A 17,722-nucleotide genomic window follows, 5' to 3' on the forward strand; every position below is an offset into this window, starting at 1 on the left:
AAACAAAACCATTGATCGATTTCAAATGAACGTTTATTTAAAAAAATGTAGCTAAAGAATGCATTTCATTGAAGTACAGTCAAAGTTTAAAACCAAGCAAGAAAATGTAGCTGTTAAGTTACGTTTCGCTGAGACCTTCTGTGATGTTACTGAACCCAGCCGCGTTCAGAGCCGAGACCAGGCTCTCCATCGTAGCTTGAGGGCCTTCTCGGTCCTGCCAGGCCACCAGCAGCATCTTGGCCTGTAGTTCAACATCCTCGCTGTCAGACTCGATCACACGGATCTCCTTCTCGCTCATCTCCAGGTGGTCTGCCAGCGTCTTCCACTGCGACCCAAGCTTGGCTGCGATCTCGTCCATCTGACTGTTGGTCACGGCCTTGCTCTGAATGCTGGGACCTGGAAAAGGACAGATGACTTTTAGCTTTGACACTCTTATGACTTGATGAACTGACTTGACTGCCTAATATAGTTCAAATAGAATTCAAATTGTCATAAAAAAAAAAAAAATCAAACTCATCTTGGCCAGTTTTGAGGAACAGATGTAAGGCTACCCCGGCAAAAAGTAAAGGAATTCAAAATACACCAATCCATTTTCCTATAAGGTGTATACAAATTTAATGACATACATTGGCATGTTGAGAAGATATTTGTTTATTTGGCCAAAAAAAACAAAACAAAAAAACACTGGACTGGTTTCTTTAGATTAATTTGCAGCAGAACAAATCAAACCATTCGGTTTCAAGTGTCAAATCAAATCATTTTTAATTTTGTCATAACATGCAGTGTTTTATAAATGCATTGTCAGATCATCTTGGAATATCGTTCGAAGACATCCCTTGGTGCTGAACGCAGACGTTTATGGTTGCAAGACCTTGATATGAAACCCAAAACATGTCATTAAGCTTATTTGGCTGCCAATGCGGAGCTTGACCCTGTAATTGCTGCTTGCAGCTATTACGTAAAGTTTAAACCAGACTAACCAGTGTTCCCCATTCCTGGAGTACGGCCAAATTGAATCCGCGTTTTGGATCTTAAAAGAAGTACCTACCTTGAGTACGCAATTATTTTGCGACTGTTTAGAAAGTATGTTTTATTAATTTTATTCGGATGTAGTTCACTCGCCATGTTGTCATGTGACTTATAAACATTAGATGCAGGTCTTTTAATTACATGAGCTGAATCAAGTGTCTTTGATTGGGGAGACATACAAACTGTGCAATGTGGGGGCACTACAGGAGCAGGGTTGGGAAACACTGATTTAAAACCCTTGTTTTGTCTAGCTCGTCCCAAAATAATTACAATCCATGGCCGACTATCTCCCTGTGGCAGCTGTACATTTCCCCATTTTCTCTGCTTGCCTCAAGCAAAAATTAACTTAAAAATTAAGGTGATGTTGTGTGATGATGCTTTGGAAACCAAACCAAAAATACAAAGTGAGGCGGGAAACACAACTCCAATGGAGTCATTTCATAGCAACCGCTGCCACTTTGACGCAAACGTACTGCCTTTTTGATTCAAGAAATACAGTGTGGACGAGATCACACAGGAAGGGCAACAGTCATTAAAAAGGCTTTAGACTTTTCAAAATACAAATAAAAATCTTACTGTCATTGCTCTCTTTTAACAGGTTATCTCCATTCTCCTCATCATCCTCCTCGCCTGTTTTTATCTCCTCAGAAGGAAGGTCTTTCTGTTTAAAGAAAAACAAAGAAGTTTTAAGATTTTAAACTGTTGCTTAAAATAATTTTACAGTAAAATAGTGAGCAGAATTTTTGAGTGAATTTTATAATTTAAATCATATTGTACACTACCCTCTGTTAATATTGGTATCCTTGTTAAATATGAACGAAATTGATCATGAACATTTTTTTGTCGTTTCTCATATTTACAAAGTTAATAAATGTAACCTTTAGAATAAAATTACACACAAAAAAAAAAACAGCTACAAATTCCAACGGGTAAAAAAAGGTGTTTTTAGTTCATGGTCACAGTCGCCTCTGACTTTTTCACTTACAAGCATTATGAAGTGCCTTTCAAGCATATCCCTATTTAAACTAGGACTAGGTGATAAATCTATATCAATAAAAAAAAAAAAAAAAAAAAAATCCACAATATTGGTAAACTTTTTGTTATTCCACAAACATTTGTGGTTCCCAACACTGATCCTGGAGGCACCCCATCACTGCATGTTCTGCATGTCTCCTTTCTCTGATGCACCAGTTTCAGGTCTTGGAGTCTCTACTAATGAGCTGATGACCTGAATCAGATGTGTTTGATTAAAAGGAGAAAAACGTGCAGTGTGGGGTGCCTCAAGGATCAGTGTTGGAACCACTGATTTAGACGATCAGTTGCGTGTTGATAAAAAACAGTCTGTGTTTCCATGTGAATGAGCGTTAGTTGTAGTTTTTGTCTATGATACAAACTTAAGTACCTGTGCTTGTGCACTCTTAAGAATAACGGTTCTTTATGGCATCTATGGTTCCATGAAGAACCTTTAACATCCATGGAACCTTTTCACTACACAAAAAATGATTTACAGTGGGTAAGGCATCTTTAGATTATTAAAATATAAATCACTCTTTTAAGAACTGAAAGATTTCTTGAGGAACCCAAAATGGTTTTATTGCATCACTGCATAGGCCCCCTTTTGTAAGCTTTATTTTCAAGAGTGTGGTGGCAATAATGGTGCACTGCATACATTTGAGAAAAACAAATATGGTTATTTCAATAATTAGATTTTTTGTGAATAGACTAAACTAATTTTTCCTGCTTTGCTCATATTTACCAAGGGTCCCAATATTTGTTGTTGGCATGGTATATTATTAGCCAATGGAAAGCCTATATTGGTCAAGCACTAGTTTGAATGTTATCTACATTGTCCACTCACAGGAAGCTCTTTGGCCAGTTTGATGACCATGTTCTCCAGATAGTCTGCCAGACTCTTGAACTGCTGGTTGGTGGGCTGGAAGAAGTGCGGACTCCTTCTGGAGAGCAATCGCAAGGCTCGCCAGCCGTAGTTTGAGTTACGCACAACTCTGAGGGACGACGACAAAGAACTTGTTATTTCTGATCCATTGTGATGCATTGTTTAATCATGTATGAGAACGAATTAGTAAATCTCTGTACTTGTATTCTTCCTCCACCATGTTTGATGGATCTGCCTGTTCAATAGCTTCCTCAAAAAAGTCCTCCAGGGATGGCATGAACTCCCTTTAATAGAGAGATGTATTAACGCAGGATTTCTAGCATTAAGCATCTTTAATCAAGTATTAATAAACACACCTGCTATCTGACTTGCAGGCCTCCATATTGTCAGGGTTTAGATTCCAGAGCCTTGTGAGTTCATCACTGATGATGGTCAAGAACAGAGGAAATACAAAATAAGATTTGAAAAGAAGATCTGACCTTCTCTTATACAAGATACCTATAACCAAATATCATCTTACTTTCCCATGAGGATTTTGCGATCAGGGCCCTTCCCCAAAAAGTCCTCTGGTGCTTGTCTCTTTCTGCTGGGACGGATGGGTTTGGTCTCTGCTGGTCTAAGAGAAACACAAGACTATTTACATATCCATTCACAACTGAATAAAGAGCAGTGACCACACCTGCTAACTAAAGAGAAGTCAACAGAGGCACAGGAAGTGAAAACGTTAGCAGTTGTTCATAGACCCACTAAGCATACTGGTGCACATTTTTGATCAATGCAGTTAAAAAAAATAAAATAAATCACAAATTGCAATAGCTGAAAAAATAAAACCTTATTTGCAGATCTTTCAGAATTAAATCTTTTTTTTTGTTGTTGTTTATAAAGTTAAGATTTATTTAAAGAGTTAGTTCACCCAAAAATGAAAATTAGCCCGTGTATTACTCACCCTCAAGGCATATTAGGTGTATATGACTCTCTTCTTTCAGACAAATCCAGTATGAGTTATATAAAAAACTGTCTTTGATCTTTTCAAGCTGTTTAATGGCAGTCAGCTAGTGTTGCAGTGCATCAGTCCAAAAGAAGTTAAATAAACTGCATCCGTTCATAATAAAAAGTGTCTCACAAGGTTCTGAGGGGTGAACAAAGGACTTCTGTAGTGAATCAATGCATTTATTTGTATGAATTATTTTTTTTTTAAACGTAATAATCACTTTAATCTATCAGTTCCGGACTGATGTGAGGTCGGCTTTGCGCATGAGCCGCTCAGAAGTGATGCACGCAGAAACACAGCAGAGAGATCATACAAAACAATGGTCACTAATTAGAAGTACAAAACAAGGATTTGTAAAGAATATCGGAGGATTTCAATATAAGCCGAGAGGAGCCTGTTTTTAAACTTTGCTTCCTTTGCTCTTGTTAACAAATATTGGTTTTCACGAGACTCACCGGCAGTGTTGGGTATAGTTACTTTGGAAAGTAGTTAGTTAGGTTACAACATTACCATCAATTAAAAGTAATCAGTTATGATACAGCGTTACCTATTCATAAAAGTAACGCGTTAGAGTACTCATGCGTTACCAAAAATTAAAAGCAGTTCGCAGCGGCTCACACATGACAGACACAGCCCCAGGCCCCTTTAAATGCACCTAGAAGTCGTGACTCCCGACAATGAATAACGTCAGACATCCGACTAAATTAACACTGCAGGATAACAATAACAGGAAAGACAGTCAGCAATAGGCTATTCCACATGGCGTTTTATTTATTTATTATCACAGAACATATTATTAATCAAAATTCGCACCTAACGTTACCCAGCCCGGGTAGCCTAGGCTACTGTATATTATGAGCACCACAAGATAACTCCTGATTTTTCTTTAACTTTAAATAATGCAGTTATCAAAGTACAAGTATGCTTACTTGTAAACACAACCTTAAACAGGCTTGCAGATTTAAATCCATTTAGAAATGATGAACAACCAGCCAGCCAACGATCTAACAGAAATTAACAGCTGCCTGTCAAACAGAAATGATAACAAACCGAATTAAATCCTTCACTGCCACACAGCCAAATGACAAATCGCTTAATAGCCGAACTAATTATTATTAAAGTGTCACTCACAGTCACAAGCCTAAATTCGCTTTAACACAGTCCTCTTACATTTACTCTTCAAAGTAGTGATTACAACGTAGCGTTAAATTTGAGGTAGAATTTTTGGCGGTCGACAGAAGCTTTTCACCAAAGCAGATTGGGCATTTTACCGTTATGTTCTTTTCTTTTTCGTTGACAAATTGAAAATAATGTGCGTACTTCCATAAACCAAACGCTGTCCTCTCTGCCATCTTGCCGGGAGTTCGAAAAAAAAAAAAAAAAAAAAAAAACCCCCACACACACACAGGGTCAGGCGCAGGGCACAGACGCATCACAGCCATTGACTTTACGATCATAGAGCTTCGGCTCCGCTGATACATCCGCAGGTGGCACAGTAGACCTAGGACTACTGTCTGACAAAAAGCAGGCTGCAGTCGGGATTTTCCTTTCCTTAAAATAACGGATTACTTTTTTTAAAAAAATAACGAAGTTACTGATTACTTACGCACGAAACTAACGCGTTAAGTTACAAATTTCAGGAAAAAAGTAATTAGAGTACTCTAACGCGTTACAGTAACGCGTTACCCACAACACTGCTCACCGGCTCATGAGCAGTTGACAACTGTTGACAATCTAGATTAAAATGATTATTATGTTTTACAAAAACAGTGCATCAATTCACTTCAAGAGGCCTTTGTTCATCCCCTGGAGCCGTCTGAGGCACTTTTTATTATGAATGGATGCACCCTTTGTCCACCAAAGCGTTTTTTAAAACGCCAGGAGCATGCTGAGCACTGAGCGTCTTTTTCGCGCAGAAAGTTTGGGAGATTTTTTCTCGCGCCGAGAGTTGAAGAATGTTCAACTTTGGAAAAAACGCTAAGCTCATCACTGTCACTTTCTAGTCAGCTAACCAATCAGAGTGCAGGAGGGGCGGGGCAAATTCAACACCGATCAACTGTCACAACTGTCATTTTTTTACAACGACGTGTCAAAAATGGAGAAATTAATATTTGCTGGTTTCTGAGCATCCAGAGCATTTTAGTCAGAAACAAATTATCTACCAAATCAGATACAAGTAACAGTTTAGTGCATATTCGGTTTCATAGCTACCAAAGTGTCTCAACTGTAAAAAATGCTGTGCCACAAAAAGCACTCTCAAGCGCTCACAGGTGGGTGTTTTCAGCAGAGCGCCTGGCGTTTTCAACTGCATAAAAATGCTTTAGTGGACACAGGGCCTTAATTTATTATTTTTTTTTAACCAAAGCACTGCAACACCAGCTGATTGGCAATAAACAACTTGGACGATCAAAGACCATTTCTAATATAACTCTGATTGGATTCGTCTGAAAGAAGAAAGACATATACATCTAGGATGACTTGAGGGTGAGTAATCCATTGGCTAATTTTCATTTTTGGGTGAACTAACCCTGTAAGTAAAGTTCTCAGTTTTGGTGTACCAAATAACCTTTGATTATTACCGACTTTGGGATGCAAAATTCTAAACTGGTTTGGTTCTGATCCAGCTATTTTTTTCTTTTTTCATTCATGCAGCCCAAAACGATAATTTGAATTAGTTTAAAAAAATATATATATATAAAAAATGATGTTATTTGCAGGCTCATTCAAATTTTTAAAGGGGAAATTCAAGCATGTTTCCAGCACTTCCAACAGTGGTAGAAGGTGCATTTTGAGAGCAGGGAAGAGGATGTTTATAAACCATAATAATTATGAATTTAACTCATTATATTGAATGCTCAGTGCAAAGTTTGGCCCATTTTAAGACTCCTCAAATCTTCAAATAAGGCAAGATTCCAAGAAGAAGAAAAAAATACAGTGTTTAAGTGAGCAATCTGATATAAATTATTAGCACTTGAAAACAATGTCAAAATTACAGTAATTTCCGCAGCAGCTCTATTAGAATCTACTTTGAAACTCTTGTCGACTTTACTACATTTTGACTCTAAAAGTAATCAATTACATTACAAAACCCTTTAATGCCAATTTGTGTAAATATGGATAAAGCTGCTTGTGCCGTTTTTATTCAATACCTTTCTTTCACAAAGCTTGGACAGCCTTCATTTTTCCAAGAGTTCCAGTTCTCTTCGGTGTTCAGGATGTGCTGTTGGAGATATAATGAGTAAATTTTTAGAGCACTAGGCTGCAATCTCATTATGTATTCTTTAGAAGATGAGAGAGAAACTAAACCCATTCGCCTATAGCATGTATATAAAGATACTACTTACCTCAACCATCGACGCAAACTTGTCACCATCTGGAGGGGTTTCTCTCAATAACTTAAAAGGGTGGGAAAAGTAATAAAACATCACATAACAGTATTATTAACACATGCCACACACCTCTAATCAGTGATTCCTAAGGTTAAGACTTACCTGATAGACTAGTTTGGTTGTGTCCTCAATCCACAAAGACTGATCGTCATTCAAAACACAGCTGGAACTGCGAAGGTTGGAGAGAAATTGAGTCAAAGCTATTTACTGACAAAAAGCAGGGCAATTTAAACGGTTATCATTACAGCTTGAAAAGTCTGCATTATGATCAAAACGATGTTTCTCCTGACCTCTTGAACTTGACCTGGCCCTTGAGATACTGGAAGAGGATGAGATACTGAAGCAGAATGTGTCGTCTGAAGTTGCTGTCACTCAACTGAAGGTCCATCAACTGAAGAAAGATGGAGAATGTGCCTTGTGTTACCAGGTCAGTGACTGGGGTGAACTAATACGTTTTATTTAACAGTTGATTAATAAATACTGGAAGAACCAACCTTCTCACTGGTGAGGAACTTGGCAAAGTAGACGTGGTCTCCAGCAGCAGTCCTCATCTCCTCCAGCTTTCTCTTCGACGCTTGCATGTCATCCAGCTTGAAGCTCTTGAACACAGCTAGTGTCTCATCTGAATACTGCAGAGATCACAGTCGATGGGTCATTAAAACAAGACACATGTGGACTAAGAATCCCAGTGTACAGTGCACAGGGCTGGATTAACACACAGGCATTCTAGACAGACGCCTATGCTCACACATCCAGGGAACCCAACATACAACGAAGATATTATTTTTGTTATATTACGGGTTTTGTCCAACAGTAAAATTACCAAAAACACAAAAGACATTGAGCAGATAAGGATACAAAATGACGACTCTTTGCATATTTTCCACTTTTTTTTATGTATGGAAATCACACTTTCCTTCTGTTCTCTGGCACTCACGCACAGAAATGTAATGTCAGTGCTGCCCCACGATTTCATAAATAAAATAGTTTCCCGGCTACAAAGCTACATGACATTTTTCAGTAGCGATGCATTTTTAGTAGAGACGATGCTCCTGAACACTGCCGAGATATGCACAGACGCAGGTATTGACAAGCGATTAATCTGAAATTAGACTGCATATCAATGGCTCAAACCTCCGTTATTAGCTCTGAAATTAAGTTTCGGAATCAGCATTTGAAGGTTTGCCGTGACGTGTGCAAATTATTGCAACACACACACTTTCAGAATAGAAACATGACAAATGTTTTGAAATCAAATATCTAAACAGTGTTGTTACGACCTGATTTTCCTGCTGTGTGTGTGTGTACTTTCTCCTCCCTCTTACTCTATCTGGTTTCTGATAGGATGCCTACTGATTGGATGTACGATCGCCATTGGTGGTGGAGACAAGGCGGGGACTTTAAAAAGGACGCTGCCGGCATTCGACGGGAAGCTCACTATTGGTTCGGACGCGGTTGGGTTGAGAGCTCCTGGATCCCTTCTCCGGCCGATGATCAAATTTGTCACTTTTGAGTAGCAAGTAAATGCTAGTGATCACGTTCTTGCCTTTTCAACCATGTGTGTTTAGAACGTGGAGCAAAGGGGTGTCCTGCCGATTTGTTTTGGCTATCTTGTTTGGGTTCTGTTTTGTGTTAGGAAGTTAGGGAAGTAAACTTTTATTATTTGAGGTTAGTTATTACTCTTTTCCTTTCTAGATTTGTTTTGTTTGTTGTTTTGGCCTTTGGGACACCCTGGAGAGATGCTCTTTGTTTCACTTGTTAACTTTTAATAAATCTAATAACTTATACTACTGATTAACATCTTGTACCTGTTTGATTATCGACAGGAGTGACTCGTTCTTGGGATTCCATCACCACAACCCAGTCTTATTACGCCCTATTTAGAGTTTTCTACTACCCTTAGGCGCAGGACGTAATAAGTGTCTTGAGGTTTGGTTGTGACTCCAGGTTGTTAACATTATTAGAAAAATAATGCACTATCAAAGTGGTAATGTGGCCATGATGCCTATTAATAAAATGGTCCTTTTCTCTATTTTTAAACAAATTAAGAACTACATTTGATCTTCATCGTCTAAATGCAAGCCGAACGACTTTATGCTTATTGCGTTAGAGAGCTCTGCATTGGATTCCACTGATTATGTTTTTTTTTTCCCATTGATTATGCTTTAACATTGAATATTAACATGGAAGTGGTGACTAAAAATGTATTTTGCCTCTGTAACGATAACCTGGGCAGAGAGTGTGTGATGCAAATTTTGTCACCAGAATATTATGTGCATACTGTATGCACTCCATCTGATTTTTGTAATTGTGCGTACTTTGCATGCGCAGGTCACACATGTGCATCGACTTGGTTTTGCACTGTATTGCACTTTTGTATTTTTGTTTTTTAAATGAATTTTCATCCTTCTAACCTAAAATCAGCAAGCTTTTATTTTGGCGGGTTGCTGGTAAGTGAAGCGCGTCAGTAAATGAAGTTCCACAGTTATTGTTTTGCTCTGAAACAAACCAGCAGCACGAAGTTTTGTGCTTTCAGTTCAAATGGAAATCTTACAGTATAACAGTTAGTCAACTACAACAATGATTGTGCATTAACAGTTGTCAACCGTTTCTGTATGCAAATGAGCGATCTGAACTTATTCACATAGCATAGTTTTTTATTTTTATTTTGTTTGTGCATGCATCCCATCAGATACCCGAATGATCAAATACCTACCTTCAGGAAAGTCATCCATGAGAACTTGTCATAGCACTGCACAGGGTTTCTGAAATAGTCCTGCAGGGTCCAGAATTTTCTGTACAAGTTGTAGTCAATAGGAATGGAGCTACAAAACAAAAGCCTTTTAAATGACTTTGCTTATAAATAAGTGTTTAATAACAGATAAAATAAAGCAAAAGCAAGAAAATGACTCGTAACAGGATATTTTACCAGGGAGCAGGTGCATCTTCATCGCCCATCTCTCCCTCCTCCACCTCCATCCCTTCCTCCTTAACCTCGGTGTGCTTGGGGGGGTCAAATAACATTTTTTAAAACATGTCTACATTGGACATTAGAATCAACAGTTTTATTCACTCGTTCTGCTTCCACGAACTTTCAAAAATGCATGACGTCAGCCTGACTTTACCTGCAGTCCAAGTGTGCTATCCTGCTCATTTTTGTTGAACACGGTGATGTTATCAAGGTTGAACTGACTCTGTAAGTTCAGGCCTGTAATTCAAGGGGAAAACACCAGGTCATAAAATAACCACTGAACAAAGAACCAAGAAAATACAAGAAATGGTTAAAAAAAAATAATAATAATTATACCTGATTTTTCTGACAAAGGGAAGAGACGTGCTAAAAACAGCTGGATTCGTCCACAAAACACTGTATTCTGAGACTTGGAGAGTCTCCTGAGCAGGTCTGCAGGCAAACACAGTATTTTTTACTAGCTAAATATATCGTTATGATATATTCTAAACTTCTAGATTTATGTGCAATTAAAAAACATTTTTATAATGCACAACACACATATGTCTGAGAAGTGAACATGCAACTCACCGTTGCACATTCTCAACAAGTAATTTTTTCCAGCGGAGTAAAAGGTATTCTGTAAAAATTAAAGAAATAGCAAGCATAAATAATACTGCTTCAAGCAATAATAGACATCATTGATGGAAGAAGAATAGTAAGGACAGGCCTGTGCTTGTTCTCTACATTCTGTTCTAATATATTTCTACAGTCAAAGCAGCACGATCAACTAAAGGGTCCAAACGTACAGATTTCCATGTAGACACATTTTCTTCAACAAAGGAGAAGATTTTGTCGCACTGGTCCAGAGGAAGGCAGTCGAGAACATCTCCCAGAAGAAGAAAAGGAGTGCTGGCAGAACAGATGCCTTTACGGAAACAATAAATCCATGCAAACAGATTGATGATCTGAAAATCTGTTTTTATACTTTAGTCTCTACTTCAAGTTCACACGCACCTTCAGTCACACCATCTATACTGATGTAGATCAGAGAAAGGAAATCTTCAACGTTCACTTTCTGCGTCACCTGCAAAATAACAAAATAAAATCATCACCATATATATATACATGATAACTTGAATGCAAAATAAAGTCAAGTATGCACAAAGCTCAGCCTTGGACTCACAATCTGCTCTTCAAGAACTCCACGCAGGGCTTGATCGAGAGTGGCTTTCTTCTCCGTTTCACTGCAGAAGAATCATTGAAATACATCAGAAGCATACAAACAAATAATTGACTATATAAAGCTGAAAATCTTGATAAAGAGCAGTTATTACTTTCCCGGCAGATGGCTGAAAGCATTGGTCAGGGGTTTACAGTTCCTGATATCCACAGCACTTTTAGTGGCAGCCTGCCAGAATAAAAAAATAATAATAATAAAAAAAATAATAATAATATATATATTGATTTTTTAATAAATTTATTATAGTGGTTATAGTTTTTAATAACAAAAAAACTCAATGTAGCATGATATTATGTGGTTTCCAGACATATAAACACCAAAATACAGTTAAAATATATTATTTTGGTTCATGTAGCAATGTTTTTCATTTCATTTCTCTCCACAAACTCCATCATCTATTCTAAAGAATTCACTAGCAAATGCTTTTACACTTTGCCATAATGCATGATAAATAATATATATTATGATAATATCTACTGCTATTTTGGAGGAGAGACATGGTAGTCAAGAACTAGCAGCGGAGCACGTGCATCGGTGAGCGGTCTGTGATGATCATTTACCGTGAATGTATCTCTGGCTTCAGTGAAGTCGAAGTGAGTCGGAGGAGACATCTTTAGCGGCACTTGTCAGTCCGAGCCCTTCTACTTCCGGTTCTCAGTCTTCTTCATTGGGTTTAAATGTATTGGTTACACACACATGCATATCGCCACCTACTGGACTACTGTGTAATCATGATGATGAAGATGATGATGATGAGTTTCCCCCCTCAATTCGATGCCATGTAACTTTCATGCCATCATGATTCTTTAAACAATTTAATATGCAGTTTGACAGGTTTTTGTTTTATCAGTCAAAACTACGTTTCAGATATATATTAAGATAAAAAAAGCCATCAACTGCTAAAAAGAAGTTCTGTGTAGTAATGATTTTCACCAAACAGAGGCAGTCTACTTTTATTACTTAAAAAAAAAAAAAACGTTTTAGTAAAATAAATGAAATGTCAGTCACTTATGTCCTTGCACTTCATATTTCTCTCTGAATTAATCTGATTTGCTGAAAATGACATTAAACTTTACATGGGATATCATGTCAACTTACCCTATGCAAAATGTAATGAGCAGTGCAACTATTTCAGTTACTTTTTTTAAAGGAATGTAACTAATTATTACATTGAATTACTTTTCCAAATGTCTAATAAAGGTTTTCAACTGTTAATCATTTATTGCACAGACACCACAAAATCACTTTAGCACCTCTTTTAACGTTAAAATAATTCTGAGGTAGATATACAAATCATAGTTTAATAGCTATGATCCTGTTAATGAAATCAAATCTTTGCATAGTTACAACAGGAAACACTGAAATCTAAAAAAAATTAAATAAAGAATAGGTAATAAAACAGTTAAGTGTCCTGCTATTCAGTGACCTAAACTCCTGAAGAGCAGTCAATGCACAGTCTGACACACATATATTTAATAAAATATAATAATAAATATTTTGAAAAGAGGTATTTGTCCATTAATGGTTTTCAATCTACCTTTGTTACTTTAAATACTCTGGTGAGTTAATAAGGATATTAGTAACACCTTAGTGTCCAATTCTCACTATTAACTATTTGGCTTTTACTGGGATATTGGCTGTTTATTATTACTTAGAAAAACACATATTAATGTTTTATCCTTATTCTAAATCCTTAATCGTTCTTTAAAAAAAAATCCATCTGTTAAATGGGTTTGATTAATGAAGAAAATAAAGTTAATTAAAGTTAATTAAGTTTTTGTGACATTACATAGACAGGCATATGAGATTGGCTCGATTAGAGAAAGGTGTGAAGAGTTTAATAGATTAAAAGAAATCTATCATATATATCATAGCCTATCAGAGGCCCCACCAAAGCACAGAAAATTGCATCATTCCAAGGCTGTATCTCATTGCTAGTTTTACTTGATCTTAGTGCTGCGTTCGACACCATAGATCATGACATACTCGTAGATCGATTACAAAACTATACAGGTATTCAAAGGACGGTATTTAAGATGGTTTAGATCCTACCTGTCCGATCGCTACCATTTTGTTTATTTAAATGGGGAGTCATCTCATTTATCACCAGCAAAATTTGGAGTGCCACAAGGATCTGTCCTAGGTCCTCTGCTTTTTTCAGTATACATGTTGCCCCTTGGTAATATTATTAGAAAATTCAGGATTAGTTTCCACTGTTATGCTGATGATACTCAGCTATATATCTCAACGAGTGTGTTAAAAATATAAAGGATTGGATGATCAATAATTTATACTATTAAATTCGCATAAGACAGAGATATTACTTATTGGACCAAAAAAACAGTACAGCTTGCAACTAGACGAATGTACTGTTACTCCCTCTATAGTCAAAAATCTGGGTGTTATATTAGACATCAATTTGTCTTTTGAAAATCATATTTCCCATGTTACCAAAACTGCATTCTTCCATCTTAGAAACGTTGCCAAGCTAAGAAACATGTTATCTGTTTCTGATGCAGAAAAGCTAGTTCATGCATTAATGACCTCTAGACTGGACTATTGTAATGCACTTCTAGGTGGTTGTCCTGCTTCTTCAATAAACAAGCTACAGGTAATCCAAAATGCAGCAGCTAGAGTCCTTACGAGGTCAAGAAAATATGATCATATTACCCCAATTTTACAGTCTCTGCACTGGCTACCTATTTAAGGGATACTCGACCCCAAAAAGAAAAGGTTACACTTTATTTCGATAGTCCACTTTAGACATTCTGCTGACTATAAGTAACTTTGCAACTACATGTCAACTACATATCAACTAAATCTCAGAAATTTGCAACTACATGTCTACTAACTCTCAGAGTAGACTGTTAGGGTAAGTTTAGGGTTAGTGTTAGGGGTAGGTTTAGACTTAGTATAAGTTGACAATAAGTTGACAAAGAAAGTGTTAGAAGATATTAAGCAGACAGACTACTAATACTCTACTAACTGCTAGTTGACATGTAGTTGCAAAGTTACTTACTGCTAGTAGAATGTCTAAAGTGGACTATCAAAATAAAGTGTTACCAAAGAAAAACCTGCAATTTGTCCCAAACCATAAAAGCAAAAATAACGACTACAAATTTGTCTCCTCTATGTCTCTCCACATCACCGTAGTGCTATTTGGCCATGTATCCTTGTTGCGCGGCTGAGACAGAAGAGCGTACATAGTTTGCATTCAGTGGAAGTTCTCCAAAATTGATCTACGGTGATGTGGAGAGACACAGAAGAGACAAATTGTTGAATAAAGTCGTTATTTTTTTTCTTCGCATTCAAAAAGTATTCTCATTGCTTCACAATGTTACGGTTGAACCTCTGCCGATGCTTTTTATACTTTTCTGGACCATGACAGTGTAATTTACTTGGCAGTCAATGGGACAGTCAGAAGCCTCCCGATTTTCATCCAAAATATCTTAAATTGTGTTCCAATGATGAACTAAGCTTTTACGGGTTTGGAACGACATGGGGGTAAGTGATTATTTTCATTTGGGTGGAGTATCCCTTTTCTGTATCGGTTACAAATTATTATTAATTACCTACAGTCGTGCCCAAAAATATAGACACCCTTGGTAAATATGATCAAAGGCAGCTGTGAAAATAAATCTGCTTTGTTAATCCTGTTGATCTTTTATTTAAAAAAAAAAATCACAAGAATCTAACCTTTTTATTGGATAAGAATTGAAAATGGGGGGGGGGGGGTATCATTATGAAATAAATGTTTTTCTCTAACACACATTGGCCACAATTAAGAGCACCCTTTTATTGAATTCTTTTTTAACCCTCCATTTGCCAGTTTATCAGGTCTAAATGTTCTCCTATAATGCCTGATGAGGTTAGAGGACACCTGACAAGGGATCAGAGACCATTCCTTCATCCAGAATCACTCCAGACCCTTTAGATTCCCAGCTGTTGGTGATGCTGCTCTTCAGTTCACCCATTTACTGCAGGGTTCAGGTCAGGGAACTGGAATGGCTATAGCAGAAGCTTGGTTTTGTGCCCAGTGACCCATTTCTGTGTTGTTTTTGAGGTTTGAGTTTGGATTATTGTACGGTTGGAAGATCCAAACATGGCCCATTATAAGATTTTTAACTGAATCAGTCACTTACTGATTTGTTATCTGTTGGTATTTGACGGAATCCATGATGCCATGGGTTTGAACAAGATGTCCAGGCGCCCATTTCACAGAGGAGGTTAAGTGAAAACTCTGAGTATGTTAACCCTGAAACTCTAGGTTTTCTGTTTCAGAATGGAAGGTTTAAGCAGGGTAGAGAAAGCAGGGTAAGTCAAGCCTGTTTCTGAAAGAGAGGTATCATATACTCAGAGTCAGTTACCATAGTAACTTACTCTATGAACCTACCTGGGTAGGGGCAGGTTTTCTTCGATAAACCCAGTTTCTTTCAGTCTCCTCCCCCTTTTTAAACACTTCATTGATGCACGCTGGAAAAATGGTCTTCTTACTAAGTGTTTTTTTCTTTTTTTCCCCCCAAATATAAATAATAATAATAAAAAAAAATAAAGATTGATTTTCTATATAAGAAAATGATATAAAATACTTAGTCTTGTTTCTTGGGGGTAGGGGGGGGGGGGTTAAATTAAGTGCATTTTACTTAAGTAAAATGATATGCCAGTGTGGTAATAAAAATAATCTTAATGCAAATGGAAAACAAGATTTTTCTGAGTGTCCATTACTAAGTGACTAATACGACACATGTGAATAACGGATTCAGTGGTGTAGGCAGTAATGTTTTGGGCACGGAAACTATATAGCTTGTAACGCGTTTGACTGGGTTAGAGTCCGGCTATTGCCAACCTCGTTCTTCTCACTTTTCCCATGACGTCACATTAGAATTTATTTTCAATAAAAATGAACAAAATTTTCTAAAAGTGGAAGTAAATAGGATCTATTGCTAAGAAAGTAAGTTATATCCATATATAGTGTAAATAACCACTGCAGTATTTTTCTTACTCTACTGGCAGATCATTAGTAAAATAAGAAAAATGCACTTAAAATATTATTATTAATATTATTATTTTTTGCCCATAAGATACCACAAAATTATTAGCTTATAGTAAATTAATCTGCCAGTTTTCACCTGTGATATTATGACACTGAGAAGAATTACATTTGTATCGAGTCTGAAGTATGCAGATGGATTTTTGGCGGGAGCTGTAGCCATGGTGAATCGTAATATCAGCGCTCCATTCATAATGGCTTTTTATAGTTGTGGTGCATGCGCTTAACTCAAAGTCAGTCAATTTAGAGTTGATTAAACCAACTCATTTCAGCTGTTAACCGAAAACTCAAAGTTTCCCATCTCAGGGTAAGTCAACTCCGAGTTAAAAGTTTAAACTCAGAGTTGGTTGAACCTCCTTAGTGAAACGGGCCCCAGGACCTCCAGCAGAAATATAGGGCCACAACATCAAAAATACAGCAGTATATTTCATTGTACACATGGGGTAGTTTTTATTACTGCTAAAAAGCTAATTTTTTAGTTTTATTTGACCATAGAAGCGTCTAATTTGAAGTTCAACTCAAGTCTAATAAATGAATATGCTGCAGTTTGTTTTTGGATGAGCTAGGATAATTTTTCTTGAAACCCTCCCAAACAACATGTGGTGATGTAGGTGCTGTTTGACAATTTTTTTCAAGGTTTTCTGAACTCAAGATTCAACTTTTCTGAAGTTCTCCAGCTGTGGTCCTTGGAGAGTCTTTAGCTACTCAAACTCTCCTTCTCACCGCACATTAGGACGATATAGACACACGTCCTCTTCCAGGTAGTTTCGTAAAAGAAATGTATCATTGTGATGGATGATGATTAAGGGCATTTGGGCTTTGTTTTCACCCCTATTTATATTTCTGTGAAACAGGAAGCAATGGCTGGATAATTTCATGTTCATAATCAGTCTGGAGTACTCAAAATTGTGAATATGACTGGGAATATACTTCAGAGTTATTTTACTCAAGAATTTCTAGGGGTGTCCTTAATTGTGTCCAATGTGTATTAGAGAAAAACATTTATTTCATAATGATATTTCCCCCCATTTTCAATTCGTATTATCCAATAAAAGGTTAGATTTGTGTGAATATTTTAAATAAAAGATAAAAATGATTACCGATGCAGATTCATTTTCAAAGCCTTCTTTGATAATATTTACCAAAAGTGTCCATATTTTTGGGCATGACTGT

The 17,722-nt window shown here is 37.0% G+C and overlaps 1 protein-coding gene across 1 annotated transcript; it reads right to left on the reverse strand.

Moving 5' to 3' along the window:
- Nucleotides 1–15: 15 nt before the first annotated feature.
- On the reverse strand, nt 16–12,311 carry LOC113046116 (THO complex subunit 1-like). The gene is made up of 21 exons (XM_026206997.1): nt 12,060–12,311; nt 11,594–11,667; nt 11,443–11,503; nt 11,274–11,343; nt 11,066–11,184; nt 10,848–10,896; nt 10,614–10,709; nt 10,432–10,514; nt 10,236–10,309; nt 10,023–10,131; nt 7,801–7,935; nt 7,597–7,697; nt 7,409–7,475; nt 7,262–7,312; nt 7,067–7,137; nt 3,447–3,542; nt 3,283–3,348; nt 3,127–3,210; nt 2,888–3,035; nt 1,606–1,690; nt 16–396 (listed from the first exon to the last, which is right to left on the reverse strand). The coding sequence occupies exons 1-21, from the start codon at nt 12,108–12,110 to the stop codon at nt 119–121; spliced, it is 1,968 nt and encodes a 655-aa protein (XP_026062782.1). The 5' UTR covers nt 12,111–12,311; the 3' UTR covers nt 16–118.
- Nucleotides 12,312–17,722: the final 5,411 nt, after the last annotated feature.

Source organism: Carassius auratus, chromosome 27, assembly GCF_003368295.1.
Source record: "Carassius auratus strain Wakin chromosome 27, ASM336829v1, whole genome shotgun sequence".
Classification (NCBI taxonomy): Eukaryota; Metazoa; Chordata; class Actinopteri; order Cypriniformes; family Cyprinidae; genus Carassius; species Carassius auratus.

Excerpts from the sequence above, each read along its gene's own strand:
- LOC113046116 (XM_026206997.1), bottom strand. The coding sequence starts at position 12,110 with ATGTCTCCTCCGACTCACTTCGACTTCACTGAAGCCAGAGATACATTC. Across the intron at positions 7,313-7,408 it reads CAACCAAACTAGTCTATCAG|TTATTGAGAGAAACCCCTCC; the intron begins GTAAGTCTTAAC and ends CACCCTTTTAAG. Across the intron at positions 3,036-3,126 it reads ATGGTGGAGGAAGAATACAA|AGTTGTGCGTAACTCAAACT; the intron begins GTACAGAGATTT and ends GTCGTCCCTCAG.